Source organism: Phytophthora sojae (assembly GCF_000149755.1).
Source record: "Phytophthora sojae unplaced genomic scaffold PHYSOscaffold_6, whole genome shotgun sequence".
Taxonomy (NCBI): Eukaryota; Oomycota; class Peronosporomycetes; order Peronosporales; family Peronosporaceae; genus Phytophthora; species Phytophthora sojae.
The window spans coordinates 3154880-3169666 of NW_009258120.1; the positions used below are offsets into that span (position 1 = coordinate 3154880).

Consider the following 14787-nt stretch of genomic DNA (forward strand, 5'->3'; position numbering starts at 1 on the left):
ACGCATGCTGTAAGTACTAAGTCGACGCATGGAATGCTAGGGTAAATTGCATTGTCTTCCAGTGTGGGTATAAGCTGTTACTTAGAGGCTACCTAAACGGAATAGCTTCATTTCCGTTGTCCATACACAACCATCTTGTGAAATAAGAAGTTTTTCCGCCTCGTTGACATTCCGCGCAGACTCGGGCGGGTCTTTGAGTGATTGCTCGCCAACACTTCAATATCGCCCCCGGGCGTGCTCAAACGTTCTTGGCACTAAATCCAGCTACGATCCAACATTTTCGTCATCTGGAGCACAGTAAGGCTTCATGGCTCGATCGCGCCAGGCTCAGTCGTTGTTGTTCGCTATCAACTTGTTGACAAGCCCGCTAGCTTCATAAACTGCACCTGAAAAACGTATTCAGGAAAATGTTCAGTATAAGATGAAGCTTACAGTACAGTATAGTACATCCATGATAACATTCAACTTACCCGACTCGCCCAGCGCTGAAACCGCACGTGAATGATGGTTAGTTGGTTGCGTCCGCAGTAGGAGGGTGCTCTCAGCCGCGTAGTTCATCCGACTGACGTTGGCGGCGACAGTGATACGAGCACCACTAGCTGCGCACGCGGAAGCTGGGTTGAATCCGGGGAGGAATCCGTAACAAAGTCGAAGAAGAAGAAATACTGGTTCTGGTGTACGGGTTCCGAGTCGAGACCTGCATACAGAGCCTATAAGCGCGTGAGAGACTACCATATACCAATACAATCATACGAATTGCGCTGGACTCACCCATCGATTTATCGCCACGGACAAGTGTACGCCGTTGGTGCTGCTTGCGTCGCCTCCAGACCGCAGGTAGAAGTAGTGGTCGTCCAGCCCGTGCCTAGCCTTGCTCCCGCAGGCTAGCAGTTAAGCGCGATTTTCCACGGGCAGTTCCTCTGTCGACGTGTGCTCCGCGCGCGCAAATTCTCGAATGAGGCCGTTTTTCGAAAGGCGGCGAGCGGCAAAGTGCTGGACCACTCGTTTGGAGTGTCCCAAAATCTTATAGTATTTTATGCAAATCAGGTGGAGTACGGGGAACCTGCTAGATCCCATATTTTGAATTTTGAGAAAATCTCCGTCCTTTTCTATGTTGCAAAAGAAAGGCGCGAACAGAGACCCGAAAAAGTTTAAACATAAAGTTTGTGTACCATGTAGCAAGGGAAAATACAACCCATACAAACTTCAAGTCAAAAATCGCTTAAACTGCATACATGCAGATTAAGAAAAATCTTAATCCAGCATTAGGGTTGGAGGGGTTAAAGCAACCTCTCTCGATTAGCAATTTCTGTCTAGTACCGAAGGCCACCCAGGACAAATGCAGGACGCAACTCAAAAGCCGCCTGCAGACATCAGTTCGAGTCGTGGAGTGGAGTTTAGTGCTAGAGCTAGAAAATCCATTTGGTGAAATGTATTCACGATAGTTGCTCTGAAATGTGCCAGCGTGGTCTGTTGCGGCTAGCAGTTGAAAATGGGCGGTTGGTCTTATCTCACTGGCTTATGGAGGACATTGGCGTTGGAAGTCGTGGCTTTGCGAAAGCGGTCGTAACTGGTACTTTGACCCCTGCGTAACCAACAGCGTGTGTTAACGTGGTGGTTTTTGATGCGCACCCGGTTTATAGAAGAATCATACACCACAATGCTGTTCACTATGCGTCTGGCAGCAATTGTGGCTGGCTTATGGCACATAATAATAACGGTGTAGCCGAGCATTTAGTATTATTCGTGAATGCATTACTGAACAGGACGAGTCTGTGCCGAAATCTTCTGTTCACAAAGTCATTTTGAAGGTGGTAGAAGCTGCTCCGACGCAACGTCGCCGTTCAGCATCGTTCTCTTCCCTGACAAACCCAATCGATTGACTTCAGCGTCGTCGATAGTCGCCATCAACCACTTGCGCATCGGACTGGTCGTCTCCTGGATAGCTGTGCGGATTTTTATCTGCGAGGTTTCTTGCTCAAAGCGTGTGTGCGTCAACAGCCACCACGCATAGATTTCGTTTTCGTTCTTGAGTGTCGAGAGTAGCAGCTCCACACGATCGCTTTCACAAAGCCATCGAGCTAAATCCACGTAACTGGACGAAAGCATAATTCTCCTTACCACATGTAGCGATAATGGGACCCCCTTCTCAATCGGTCAAGGTATTATCGGTGTCACATTACCCGAAAAGAGCATCCTCTCGATTGTCACCTCGAGCAATTTCGACAGATCCATCTTGTAGCCGCCCTCTGATAGCCAGAAGGCCACAGTTAGGTACCCATACTCCACAGCTAGCCCAGGCTCGCATATTTCGAATCGATTTTGATAAAACCACTTCACCAAACTCAAGTTGCCTCCAGTGACAGCATTGCGGATGCGCGCGGTAGATCGTAGTTTGAGGCCGAATCTCTTCATCCAGTCCAAAATGGCTAGAAAACTCCGTGAAAGAGCAACTTCCGCCAAATATTGAAGGCAGTGGTGAACAAACTTGGGGCGCATCTTAAATGCGGCGTGGACTGCTCTCACTTGATCATTTTCCTTTCGGTCGTGTGTAGACTCCACGATGGTAAAGAACGTATCTTCTTTCAGGATAAATGTCTCAAAGTGCCGGGGTTCCCCCGTAACATCGCTAGAAAACTCCTCGGTTCTATGTGAGATTAGCCATAGCACGACATCGAAATGCCCATTAAATGAAGATTTTCACGAGTGGAGCAGTGAAAATAGCTTTTTAGAAGGAAGGCAGGAAGTTGAAACCAACGCAGATGAAGACGTAGAACAGCGTTAGTTTCAGACGTCCTTTACAGCGCTCACAGCTTTAGAAAAGCGAGCCTTCGGCTCTCTGCATTCGCCTCAGCAACATGCCGCGTCTAACGTCGCGATCGACACTGCATCTCCTGCCTGAGGACGTAGCGGCAGGCGCCTTCCCTCTCCCATTCTATGCCCGAGTCGTCGGTATAGAGGGGGACGAGGTCAAGTTCCGAAGCTTTGACGGGGAAGAAGGAGCGCTTTCGCGGTCAGTCGCCGCTCGCCGAACAGTCACGATAGCGGCCGTGAACAAGATGGGGAGGGTGTCGCTGCTTCGCCGGCCAGTGGCCGTCACCACGGGAGATCCGGAGCCCAAGACTTTCCATGGTCAAGTCGTTGGTGTTGAGGATCGCGAGGTGACAGTCGAGTCCGACGGTACCCAAATCGTTGCTCAAGTCGACGCGATCAAGGTGGTGGCGCCTGTGGTGGCTCTACGTCTGCAGCATGTCGCGCTCGACACGAGCGAGTGGAGTTCTGCGGACGTCGACAACATGCAGACGGCCATACTATCGAGGGTATTGGGAGAAGGGAATAACGAGGGAAGCCGGTCTATCAGCTGTATACTTAGTGGACTGATCGACGAACAGAATCATCCCGAGCCGTCTGCAATCTGCAAGTGGGTGGATCCTCAGTCGGGATCAGAGACACAATTTTCTCTCCAACACGCGCTCGACTACGCCTTCTAATCGCCGGTGAAGCCGGCGGCACTTGGCGAATCGTTTTGCCGCGCACACGACGAATATGTGGTGTCCACCGGTACACAAGAGGTACAATGCCAATCTGGCAATACCGAGTCATGTGAACTTTTCGACCCCTTCAACGATGATGACGACGGTTTTCCAGATGCGTCGGACCCGATCGCCAGACCGGTTCCAGCCACTGTGCAAGCAGCAGGATCAAAACGCAGCCAATCCCTCCATGGTACCAGTGAGGAAGTTGCTGAGCCTCCACACCAAAGACGCCGTACCACAGAGGCCACTGATTATCTCCACAAGGATGCCCTGATTGTAGCGAGGCTAAGTCACGACCCCGAACTACTCGACCGTTTCCTGAACCTCCGTGAGCAGTCCAGGACTCAAGCGTCCAGTGCATCAGCAGATGATGAAGAAAAACAACCGCTACCACCATTGCAAGGCCAAGAGCACGACCAAGAAGTCCAAGTATGCGTTTTCGCCACAGCGAGAGCGCCAGGAAGTTCACGACAAGCTAACATCGGAGCGCCACAAAGGTAAGGACCCTGATACTTATGTGCATAGTCAGATCCGATCCGGTGCCCTGCTTTGCAAGTCTCTCCCCGGCGTGTTGACTCGCGCGTACGACTACCAGTTTGGCATTGAAGGTCCCTCGATAATGCACTGCAGCTTTATGGACAGAAAGAAACGTATGGAGTGGATAGACTCGGGCAGTGCCAATTTCTCGAACTTTTCGGCGACAGCGGACTTCGAACCAGCTCCAGCAGCCACCAGCATCAACGACGTTGTTGGTGCGGTGCGCGTTTTCCAGGTGTTCGCGCGCGAATACTGCGTCACTAGCGCGATTGAGCTGGTGGATGCCATCATTGGATTTATTGAGGCCAAGATTATGGCTCTGCGCTGGGAACCGGAGGACATACCGGCCTTTGTTTACTGGGTGAACGACGTTCTCGAAAGCTACCAAAATGCAGTCGCGTCTTCGGATAAAGATCCGGGTGCTATTCGACTTCGATGCACGCTGGATGACCCCCTTCTGCTTGAAATATTGCAAGAAGTCCAAGAACGGCGAATTCAGCAATTAGAACAGATGAGCTCAACGAGTAGAGCACCCTTTGGCACGGTCGAAGCAACGCAGGCCATCCCGGGCCGTTCCGCCTCGGCGAGACAGCGAGGAAAAAGGAAAGGACACGACCCCATTCCGACCAAAGTGCTGCAAAAACAGCCGAAGCAGAACGACACGCAGGGAGGAAGTCGCCGGCTCTGCATGCGGTTTCTATCGAATGCAGGGTGTGATGCCGATCTTCATGAAGGAGCTCACGACGGCCGGGCCCACTTTGTTCCGAAAACGCTAGACGCCTTGGTCAAAGTCGAGATCGAGAAGCGCTTCGATGGACTGAAGCTGCAATACAAACACTTATGACTACCTGTGGCTGCTCGGTCGCCATCGGCACACATGACGCTCCGATCCGGTTACTCCCCAACGAAGCCTGCCAACGTTATATCGAATCGATCAGAATGCCGAATAATTGAATGCAAACCCAAGTTGAACGACGCTGAGCCTACCCCCGCTGATGTTCGTTCTCGTAGTGCCTTTGCGGCACCTACAGGCGATATTAGTGTGGTCGCTGTAGAAAATCTCCGTTCCACGTCAATGTCATCTCTCACAACCTGCACTCGAATCTCGAACGATGCTGAGCCGGCCCCCAGCGTTGATGGTTGGGCTAACATCCACGGAATGCCCCAAGTATTGGCTGCTTTGGATGTCGCAGAAATCTCCGTTCCAGATCAGACATCAAAATATTACGCACGGTTGCTCTTAAGAACGACGCTGAGCCTGCCCCTAGTGCCACTGCTTGGGGTAACACATCTGTGCTGCCTCAAATAGTGACTGCTGTGGATGCTGCAGAAAATCTCCGTTCAACACCTGAGCAAAGTCCTCACCATCCTACCACGGCGTATGCATCGAATTCTATTGCGCCTCATCAAGCCAGGATGGCTTTCCCATGATAATGCTGCGCATGCCTACAGCTCCACCGCTTCGCAGAATCTGGTATCACTCTCACGGGAGTCTGCTATTACCATACAGTATGAGCTGGAGTTAAGGCTTCTTCGAGGCGAAGCTCGAATATCCCAGCTTCACCGCCACTGGGGGCTGCGACGATCGCATCCTACTTCCGCTGACAAATCGGTCATCGACATGGTTGCGTGCCGCTCGCTATCGGAGATAATTCGATCGAGACAGCTAAGCGTGGAGGGCGCGGCAAAATTATTGAGAGGCAAAACTCTACCTGACTGTAGACCAAACAAGGCGCTTGACCCGGATCGTTTGCGGTATGTACTACGTGGGTACCCACACTTAGACCTCCTGATCAATATCGCCACGAAAGGTATCGAGGCACAGTGGGGCGATGGCCCCATACCAGTTCGGCCTCCACCCAAAAACCACGGGTCGTGTCGTCGACATCTGAAAGCCGTCGGTAAAAGCATCCGCGCAGGCCAAGATAGCGGGCAGTACATGGTTGTCGACGCCGATATCCTGGAGCGATGGTCGAACGTAATCTGCACCCCACTAGGAGCGGTTGAGAAGAAGGACGTGGATCCCTCCGTTGAAGTGAGAACCATTCACGACCTATCGAACCCATTTGGTAATTCTACGAACGATTAATACCAGAAAAAGTCGGTGCCAGCCCTCACTTACGAGCCAGTGACTAATATTGCTCGACGTATCGAACACTTGGCTACGCGTCATCGTGGTGTCCGCGTATGTATCCTGAAAGGCGATGTGAAAGGTGCATACCGACATCTAATGTCTATAGCATCTCAAGTATTTCGTATGGCAGCTCTGGTGACAGACCTCAAGATTTTACTGATCGACTTAGCAGCCCCCTTTGGATGGTCCGGATCCCCACCATTTGATGGGCTGTTTGGACGTGCCATCCGAAGATACCGAACCCTTTTTTGGCTACGAATGGGTAGATGATCATATTTTAGTCGAGTTGGACGTCAATGATCGGCTACATCTCGCAGAAGCAACCCTACGGCATGCGATGTTAGCCGTGCTAGGACCCCGATCAATTAATGAGGCCAAGTTCTCGAACTGGAGCACCGAACTCGTCGCCCTAGGTCTGCTCTGGAACACGGAAAAGCGAACAGTATCGATGCCAGCTGACAAAATCGCTAAGGCGCTACAACGAGTAAATACGATGATTCAGCATCAAGCAGCTACAACATCGGATCTACAAAAACTCCTAGGGTCGCTAAGACATGTGTCAACTTGCTTGCGGGCCGCCAAGCCATTTTACCAACAGCTGCAAGCACTTGCAGTCGCCGCACCACGGTTTGCAAAAGTAAAACTCTCCGCCGGGGCGAAGGCGGATCTACGATGGTTTCAAAACATCCTGGGTCATGGGAATTTCGCTGCGCTACCCCTGAGCATGTTCGGTGATCTTCCTTCATCCGATGTGGAACTGTACATGGATGCTTCAAACATGGGTTTGGCGATTCTGGACCCTGGCGCAAATAAATTTATCCAAGAAAAATTTGACGAAACCGAGACTCTTCTAATCGCCAACGATGACACGCATTTCAACAGCTTCTCCATTAATGTGCGGGAGCATCTGTGCATCGCATTGGCACTGTGGACCTGGGGTTCGTCGTGGTCGAGCAATTCGTCCGGCCAAATGCTTCACGTGAAGTGCTGGAGTGACAATATTTCAGCAGTGCAGTGGAGCAATCGACTTTCTTCAAAGAATGAACTCAGCCAAGAAATCAACAGGGCAATTGGTCTAGCCGAAGCCTACTTCAACTTACGAGTATCGGTGGAGCATTTACCAGGGTCGACCAACACCACGGCAGCATCGAGGGCCTGGACGGATCCTTATAAAACTGTGTGGACCAATTTTTCTGTGTCGTGGGAACAGACAGCCGAGCCGCCAATCTTTCGCAAACTCTACACGAACTTCTCGAAGGACTTCAATCCCGCTCACTGGCCTCGTCATCAAACGTTAAATACTCAGCTACTTGGTCACAGTGGGTGCGATGGTGCACGGAAATGCGACTGCCTAAATCGTTACCCAAGGACGAAGAGCGCCATTCATATCAGCTCGCACTTTTCGTAATCTACTGCTGGAAATTCGGATGGAACTCGTCCGAAAGAGGCAACTCTACCTCCACCGTGCCCTCCAAACTCTGCCACATCTCGTGGTATCACAAGCGCTTCGTCGGATGCAAAGTCGGACTGTCCCCCGGACACCAGCTTGCTGTCGTCGGCATTCGCAGAGAAGACCCTCCAACCAACCCCAAGGCCCCCGTCACCATGCATCTCCTCGGAAAATTGCACAGCTCCCTCGATTTTTCCTGTGCCCAGCACCGAGTCATCTGGGGGGCTTCGGTGCTGGGCTTCTTCTTTCTTTTGCGCCGCTCCGAGTATCTAGCTGACGGCACGAGGGATAAAGAATATGCTATTCAAAGGTCCGATGTACGCTTCCTGGATGATCAAGGCCGCGACCAAGAATTGATCGATCGAGTGAAAAAGGTTCAAATTCGTTTTCGAGGCAGCAAGACTGACCAGTTTGGCGATGGATGTACTCGTGTGCTGGGTCGGTCTGGTCACGCCCAATGCTGCCCAGTAATGGCGTGCTGGTATCTCGTTCAGCATCACCTTTCCATTGGTGCGAAGTCGGACACTCTACTCTGCAAAGTTACGCGGACCCACAACTTACAAGTCCGAGACCTCGTCAGTGCTTTGAAACACGCAGCTGAACTCGTTGGGCACGAACCAAACAGTTACGGCTCCCACTCACTTCGTAGCGGAGGTGCCTCAGCACTCTTCAATGCGGGCTACGACAGCTTGGCCATCAAGCTTTTCGGGAGGTGGAGATCGGACGCCGTTGAGCGGTACACAAGAATGAGCTCACAACTAACAGCACGGATGGCGGGCGACATGATGGCCAAGGCAACATTGCAGCGTAATCAAGGGGCAACCTCCACGCCACACCCCGGCTGTGGAGGCGCTGCAATGTAATTTTCAACTTTTGTGCCGGGTTCGGCACGCCCCCAACAAGTAAGACGACGACGACGACTGAAAAGCCGCTTGGTCCATCGTTGTAGTCGTACATCCTTCCGTTCGGTTTTCATGCAACCATTGTACAATTTCGAGATGACCTTGGGTGGCGGCTTCGTCCATCACAAAAGGTGACAACTTGTCGGAATAGTGCTCACGCAGCCATTGCACTACATTCAGGTGCCGCACCTACCACCGTTCAAAGTGTACCCCGCGCGTGCTGGTACTCATGTAACCACATAATCACATCCACGTGGCCATGTTTGGCAGCCTTATCCATGCCATTCTGGGCATATAAGAAATGCGCGTACAATAGTCGTTGAAGACCATCAAGACGCTCTGACCACGCCTCGTTTACAGCCAAGCTACGGAAAGCGCACGCAGTATTAGTCGCCATTTTATCATGCAGCCACTTGGCTACCGCGAGGTGGTCAGCGTCACTGCCAAATCCAAAGTATACGATGAGCACTCTCCTAAATCACTCTCGATACACCACTGCATAACCTCAAGATGCCCATTTCGTGCTGCACCGTCAATTGATATTGTCATCATGTCTAACAGGCCTTCCAATCCCAACCTATTTAGCATGTCGAGGTGACCATTTTCAGCCGCTTTAGCTACACATTTCGATAGCACTACTATGCAGCGGTCACCTTTGACCTCATAAATCCACTCCACCACATCAACGTGGCCACGTGAAATAGCTCTCTTAATCGCGTCAGCAATTGGTCACGCCATAAAGTCATTGAACGACAGCTAAATGTCCATTTGCTGCTGCGTTTCCCATCGCGCTTGGTATATCATAATAATACTTCCAAACGTTTTCTGCGTACTCGCGAGTAAATTCGAGCGGATGCATCCAGATTGAAGTATCAGATCCACGTTCATACAACCATTGGACGAGAGCAAGATGTCCGCTACCCGCTGCAATCTCCAACGAGTGTCGAAAATCTCCGTTCCATGGTCCACGCTTGTCTTCCCGTTCGGTTGCCATCCACTCAAACACGTGAAGGTAGCCGCCTTCTGCAGCGAAACGGATAGCATTTCTCCAGTCTGGAGTAGTTCGCGACAAAATAAACTCGAGAGTTTCCTCAGACGCGCCTTCTTTGCAAGCCGTATTCAACATTTCTGGATCCAACGACGAAAACATGAAGCCATCAATGCATTGTTCGACATGAGGTAGGATCACTGGAAGGCGATATCGACAGGCGAGCCGCACTGCTGCGCTGAGTAGGATCATCGGTACCGCTCCTAATTCGTCCACGGAGGGACGACCCGGAATTAACATGGGAATTAGCTAACTCGGGGCATAATTAAGGTCGATAACGGGTTAGAGATATGCCAGAATTATCACGGCAGAAGAAGTGAAAGGCACAATAATTGTACTGACAGTAAAGCGTGGTTAACATCTTGAAACAATTCTGGAGTAGTCAATGTGCCATTAACTCGAGAAATCTTACTGGAGCACCATGCCTGCATGCAATGTTCTGGTCTGTAGATAATCGACCACGAATTCGTCGATAAGAAAATTGGGGTAAATAGCCTCCACACGCTGGCAAGCCCCTGTCAATGATGGTGTTAGCTGGCGATGGCAACATCTACTGCGATGAGGCTTGCACGACTTTGAAAAATTGCCATTGCGTCACCTATTGGTCGGATTGATTTCTTTCGAGACGTAAAGTCAACTGGTTGGCGTGAAAGTAATTGATTCTGGGCTACTCGAGACTACATGGAGTAATATTGAAGACTGCAACAACTAACTATTTCCACAAAAATTGGGGTAGCTATTTCAGAATGAGCTCATTTAAATTTAAATTTATTGCGGTTTAGTCGGCTAACTGCACTCGATACTGCGCGCTGCTGCAGCCTCGCCTACGGATCGCATGTTGAAACAACACGCGCCCGCGGTAGTCGCCCATACATGACAGCACGGATCACACAGTCGCAGAGACTGCGTCACCAGTGCTGTCGAGGTCATATGCATTATATGCAGTAAAGTAAAGAGCTTGATACCAAACACGCTAGGTCGTGCCGTCGGTACCAAGTTGTTGATTTCGTTCGTCATGCCAGCGTTCGCCACGCTCACAAATCTGGTCTCTTCGTTCTTGGAGGCGGTGGGACAGTTGCCTTTGAGTTCTTTGAGTTCGTTGAGTCCATTGCTGGCGTCTCGTTTTGATTCCCAGGTTCACATCCCTCAAAAGCGTTTGGCAATGTCTTTGAGATCGTTCATTAGCGTCGATGGTGCAGCTGTACTCCCAGTATTCTCGGAGGGTAACCCAGGTACCCAAGAAAATCGACTCATGCAACATCTTGGCCTGCCCCATAGTGTAGGATGCTGCCTCTGACCATACTTTGCTTCCTTTCGTCATAGTTGGGTACCGTTACCATCCTTTGGGGGCTTCGTAGACGGCCAGCTGAAGGCGATCCAACTGCTGTCGAACAGTAGTCCACCACGTGGGTTGTTGAGCATTCACAATATCATGACAAAGCAGGGATGACGTTGTTGACTCCTCCTCTGATGGCGGGTCAATTATCCATTCGTCACTGCCGAGGGCCTGCTCCCAGTACGACTTCGTACTACTTGAAATGGAGGGTGCATTTCCGTTCAATATGAAAACACCGATTAGAATCGTGCGTTCATTTGTTTGGAAGACGTCCGCCATGGTGCAGCTACGACGCTGCACAACGAATGCCTCGGTACGCATTGCCAGCTGGCCTGCCGGTATTTTCACAGTCCAAACACAGTCGCTTGCTTCAAGTATCATGTGCCCTGGTGAGCCAAAGTACGTCACGACCCAATACACCAGTGAGGGTTCCCCACTCTGACTTTCATAGCTGCGCTGAAAACTTTCCCACCATTCTTCAGAGCGAGGAAGGTAGATATCATCTATCCACCAAGTAGTGATTTCACGTGGTGGCGATAATCCCATCAGGCCCGGAAATTGATCGAAACAGATACTGCGCTCAAATGAAATGGCTGACCAACCGGGGGTCCACTGGGTAAGGCACGCATCATATAAACCAATCTGTGTGTGATAACACCTCACCGCCTCTATCAGCCCCACAGGTATCATGCATCGCGGAGATCCTCTTGGTCGATTCGGTTCGGCTTCACTTTCCAGGAGCTGGAGGAATCTGAGGTCTTTAGAAAACGCGGCAGGATCCCCTAACCAGTCAAGCCATTGAGGGTTTAACCACATGCCATTGTCTGCTCGAATCATCGTCAGCCATAAAAAGTTGCTAGGTTCATTTCCGCACCAGGGTCCCCGCTGCTCGAGGCCACACGATGTTCCTATGTCGTGAGCTATAGCAGGTACAAAAATCTCTTGATCCGGTACCCACTCCTGGGAGATTAGCGAGCGATGCAAAGTGGTTAGCTTGGCGGTCAATTCCTGAACGTATTCACACTCCGGTTCAATGAGTCCAAAACGATGGTCTTGTGTGTCAACTTCGCCGCACGTGGCGCATGAAGCCGACCATCTACTATCAAAGCGATTCTTGACGGCATTGGTGTGTAGTACATTGGACCGAGCTCTCCAGTAAAATCTTCGTAGCGATTCTGACCATTTCCCGTTGTAAATCATCCCAATTTCTCCGTCTTGCACTGTTTGTCGAGCTACGTCTCTCTGCTGTTGGTTCTGTATCCAACGTCGGTGCTGATCTTCGTAACCGCGGCATTTGAGGTAGCGCAGCGTATTGCCAAAAATCAATGCCCCCTCTTCATCTACAAGCATGAAATTACCAAACGCTAGCCAAGCTGCATATGAAGCCATCATATCCATGTGATGGCTCCGCCCTGCAGCAAGATCCACGCACGCCAGTGAATTTCGCCGCTGCCGTAGCGAACCCAGACGGCTATCATCGACCCATGAGCAGTCATGGCACTGCTCAGCGATTTTATCTCAATGCGATGCACATCTCGGTATTTAATATGGCCGAGCTGGCCCGATGCATGGGCTCGGGCCTTCTCAAAAATCTGGATAGCGCTTTTGTTGTCGCATATTTGAACTCCCGTATCGCCGTAGAGTACCAGTCCTGCTAAAAGCGCATGGATCTCGCATCGAGTTGAGGTGATATCGGGGCGGTGTATTCGTAGTTGGCCCGTGACACTGTTACCCCCTGGCGCTTGTAGCGCCCATCCACCTTGTACATTCGTTGTGTTCGCTTCAGCAACGCTGCCGTCACCAGCTTGAACAACTAGCGTCTGGTCACCCTCCTTCCACGCATATTGCACGCTTGCCGCACGTGCATTCCCCACGACAGTATCATCAACGGGTGGCAATCTGCAAGATCGTGTCATACACTGTGTATGGTGCCACAAACCACATTCACTGCACCATTGTTCGCCTCTGTGCCGCCCACAAGCTGTGCATGCCGTTGCAATCTCAATGAGAGTCCCATGGATCAATGTACTTTCATAGCGGAGCCGACTGCGCGCCGCTGCCTCCTGAAGCAGGCGCCTATCGTTGGCCCCTTGAATCCCGTCCACTTGTGTCGTGGTCCACAGAATTATTCGATCTTTCCTGTTGCGACGCCTAGGTAGATATCTTACGATAACAGGGACGCACACAGCTTCGAACTCGTTGACAACGGCTCTATGGGTCCGCTCATACCAGATATCGCTACCCCGTGGTCGCTCATACCACCAGCGGATTGGGATCACTGTTCCAAGCTGGTGACGGGCGACATCGCCAATTTCACGATAGCCCAGCTCGTAGTGGTCAACACGTGGTACTGCGTCTTGTGTATCCAGTTGTACTGCAATAATCCACTCACCAACGCCAATTCTCATTTTGTATGAGGCCACCCCAGGTGACAAGCGCTCACAACCAACAGGTACGCGTAAGTCCAATGTGCCCTCGTGGACGAGGTGGCATTTCCAATCTTCATAAAGCTGGTCTACACGTGCTTTTTTCGCTCCTACCCACTTCCTTTTCGCTGCAGTCCCGCTCTTGTTAATAAACTTGTTCCATATACCCACACAAATCACCCACAAAGATAAGTTTACAGTCCGAGTTCCAATTAACTGCAACTAGTACACTCCGGAGCTGCGGTGGTGTAATCTCAATGAGCGGTCGATCGTTAGCTCGGAGTGATCTCACTGCAGGTGGGTGAGTCCATTTGACAGCGAAACGGAGTGGTGGTTTGAGTGAGGCTGCAAATCGAATCAATTGTGCTTCCCAGGTTCGCACTTGGGCGGGAGGTTTGACTGGAAGCACGAGAGGATTGTCAGGAAGTCCCGCGTGGGTTTGATATGCTTCTAGCCGCTCAACCAGCAGATGATATACTGGTAACTCGGGTGAGTTTAGAATTCGAAGCGCTTCTTGCATTCGGTGCACATTCGCATCGAGTTCACAGCTTTCCAATCCTACTCCATTTTGTTGGTCATAAAACACTTGGCGCGGAGTCGAAAAGGGGAGCCGTAACACCGTCCGAGCCACTTGCCGGATGAATGTATCTACGAGAGCGGCAGTAGAGATTGCACCTCCCAAAATCATTCTGTACCACAAACGCACACCCTGTTGACAATGTAACGGAATTGCGCTGATGACAAATTCATGTGTTGGATTCGTTGCGCTTCTTGAGTGAGCTGTAGCCATGTAGGTGCAAGTGTGGCTTCCCACAGATTGCATCCGCCTTGAAACATACCAAGATGCTTGAATCCTTCCGCCGGGGCTACAACTTGAACTGGATGAGGGACGCCAAGTCCATCGTTGAGTTGTACTGCCTCCAGATGTGAATTGTTGTCTGCCAGATACATCATGAAGGACTTCGCCGCACCGAAAACACCCCCTGAACCGAATTTTCCTGTAAACTTATTAGTTACATCGGCCCGAGCTGATATGCCTCGCTCGGTCGTCGTAACATCCAACTGGTCGTCGACGAAGAGCGTGCTGCTAATCTCGGTTCCCTCGCCGTGTTGGTGATGCCGGATTTTGACTGAGTCCGAACAGCGGGCAAGTTGCCTTTGAAGGCAGTCCATATAGCAGGCTATGTGCAGAATGGATAGAACTGAGCCTTGACCTATTCCAAACTCGCGTGCTCCAGTAGAGATCCATCCAAAAGCCGTCCTTACATCGACGTGACCAGGGCCAAGAAGATCAATCATGAGTTTTCTGGGAATCTCTGGCACACCAATTCCCCGATAGATAAGATCCATGCACCATTTTGGAATTCGGTCAAAGCACTTCAGGCAGTCTTTGGATACCATTATCAAGCGCTCACGAA

General features: G+C 51.0%; 9 protein-coding genes across 9 annotated transcripts; 4 read left to right on the top strand and 5 right to left on the bottom strand.

Annotated features, from left to right (window-relative positions):
- Positions 1-1800: 1800 nt before the first annotated feature.
- On the bottom strand, positions 1801-2415 carry PHYSODRAFT_303255 (hypothetical protein; the record flags this gene model as incomplete). The annotated part of the gene is made up of 2 exons (XM_009533004.1): positions 1801-2145; positions 2212-2415. 2 exons carry the CDS (start codon positions 2413-2415, stop codon positions 1801-1803), a joined length of 549 nt encoding a protein of 182 aa, XP_009531299.1.
- Positions 2416-2858: 443 nt separating this feature from the next.
- On the top strand, positions 2859-3491 carry PHYSODRAFT_335585 (hypothetical protein; the record flags this gene model as incomplete). Its single annotated transcript, XM_009533005.1, has 1 exon — positions 2859-3491. The coding sequence occupies one exon, from the start codon at positions 2859-2861 to the stop codon at positions 3489-3491; it is 633 nt and encodes a 210-aa protein (XP_009531300.1).
- Positions 3492-3906: 415 nt separating this feature from the next.
- On the top strand, positions 3907-4917 carry PHYSODRAFT_511793 (hypothetical protein; the record flags this gene model as incomplete). Its single annotated transcript, XM_009533006.1, has 2 exons — positions 3907-4645; positions 4745-4917. 2 exons carry the CDS (start codon positions 3907-3909, stop codon positions 4915-4917), a joined length of 912 nt encoding a protein of 303 aa, XP_009531301.1.
- A 537-nt stretch (positions 4918-5454) lies between these two features.
- On the top strand, positions 5455-6162 carry PHYSODRAFT_512816 (hypothetical protein; the record flags this gene model as incomplete). The annotated part of the gene is made up of 1 exon (XM_009533007.1): positions 5455-6162. One exon carries the CDS (start codon positions 5455-5457, stop codon positions 6160-6162), a length of 708 nt encoding a protein of 235 aa, XP_009531302.1.
- A 102-nt stretch (positions 6163-6264) lies between these two features.
- Positions 6265-7615, top strand: PHYSODRAFT_510996 (hypothetical protein; the record flags this gene model as incomplete). The annotated part of the gene is made up of 2 exons (XM_009533008.1): positions 6265-6469; positions 6552-7615. Coding segments are annotated over 2 exons (1269 nt in total), but the record flags the coding sequence as incomplete, so codon positions are not given.
- A 908-nt stretch (positions 7616-8523) lies between these two features.
- On the bottom strand, positions 8524-9264 carry PHYSODRAFT_512039 (hypothetical protein; the record flags this gene model as incomplete). The annotated part of the gene is made up of 2 exons (XM_009533009.1): positions 8524-8748; positions 9001-9264. Coding segments are annotated over 2 exons (489 nt in total), but the record flags the coding sequence as incomplete, so codon positions are not given.
- Positions 9265-10940: 1676 nt separating this feature from the next.
- On the bottom strand, positions 10941-11264 carry PHYSODRAFT_335587 (hypothetical protein; the record flags this gene model as incomplete). The annotated part of the gene is made up of 1 exon (XM_009533010.1): positions 10941-11264. The coding sequence occupies one exon, from the start codon at positions 11262-11264 to the stop codon at positions 10941-10943; it is 324 nt and encodes a 107-aa protein (XP_009531305.1).
- Positions 11265-11347: 83 nt separating this feature from the next.
- PHYSODRAFT_303256 (hypothetical protein) lies at positions 11348-13351 on the bottom strand (the record flags this gene model as incomplete). The annotated part of the gene is made up of 4 exons (XM_009533011.1): positions 11348-11446; positions 11607-12355; positions 12676-12842; positions 13128-13351. The coding sequence occupies 4 exons, from the start codon at positions 13349-13351 to the stop codon at positions 11348-11350; spliced, it is 1239 nt and encodes a 412-aa protein (XP_009531306.1).
- A 163-nt stretch (positions 13352-13514) lies between these two features.
- Positions 13515-14542, bottom strand: PHYSODRAFT_303257 (hypothetical protein; the record flags this gene model as incomplete). The annotated part of the gene is made up of 2 exons (XM_009533012.1): positions 13515-14149; positions 14209-14542. 2 exons carry the CDS (start codon positions 14540-14542, stop codon positions 13515-13517), a joined length of 969 nt encoding a protein of 322 aa, XP_009531307.1.
- Between the last annotated feature and the right edge of the window lie 245 nt (positions 14543-14787).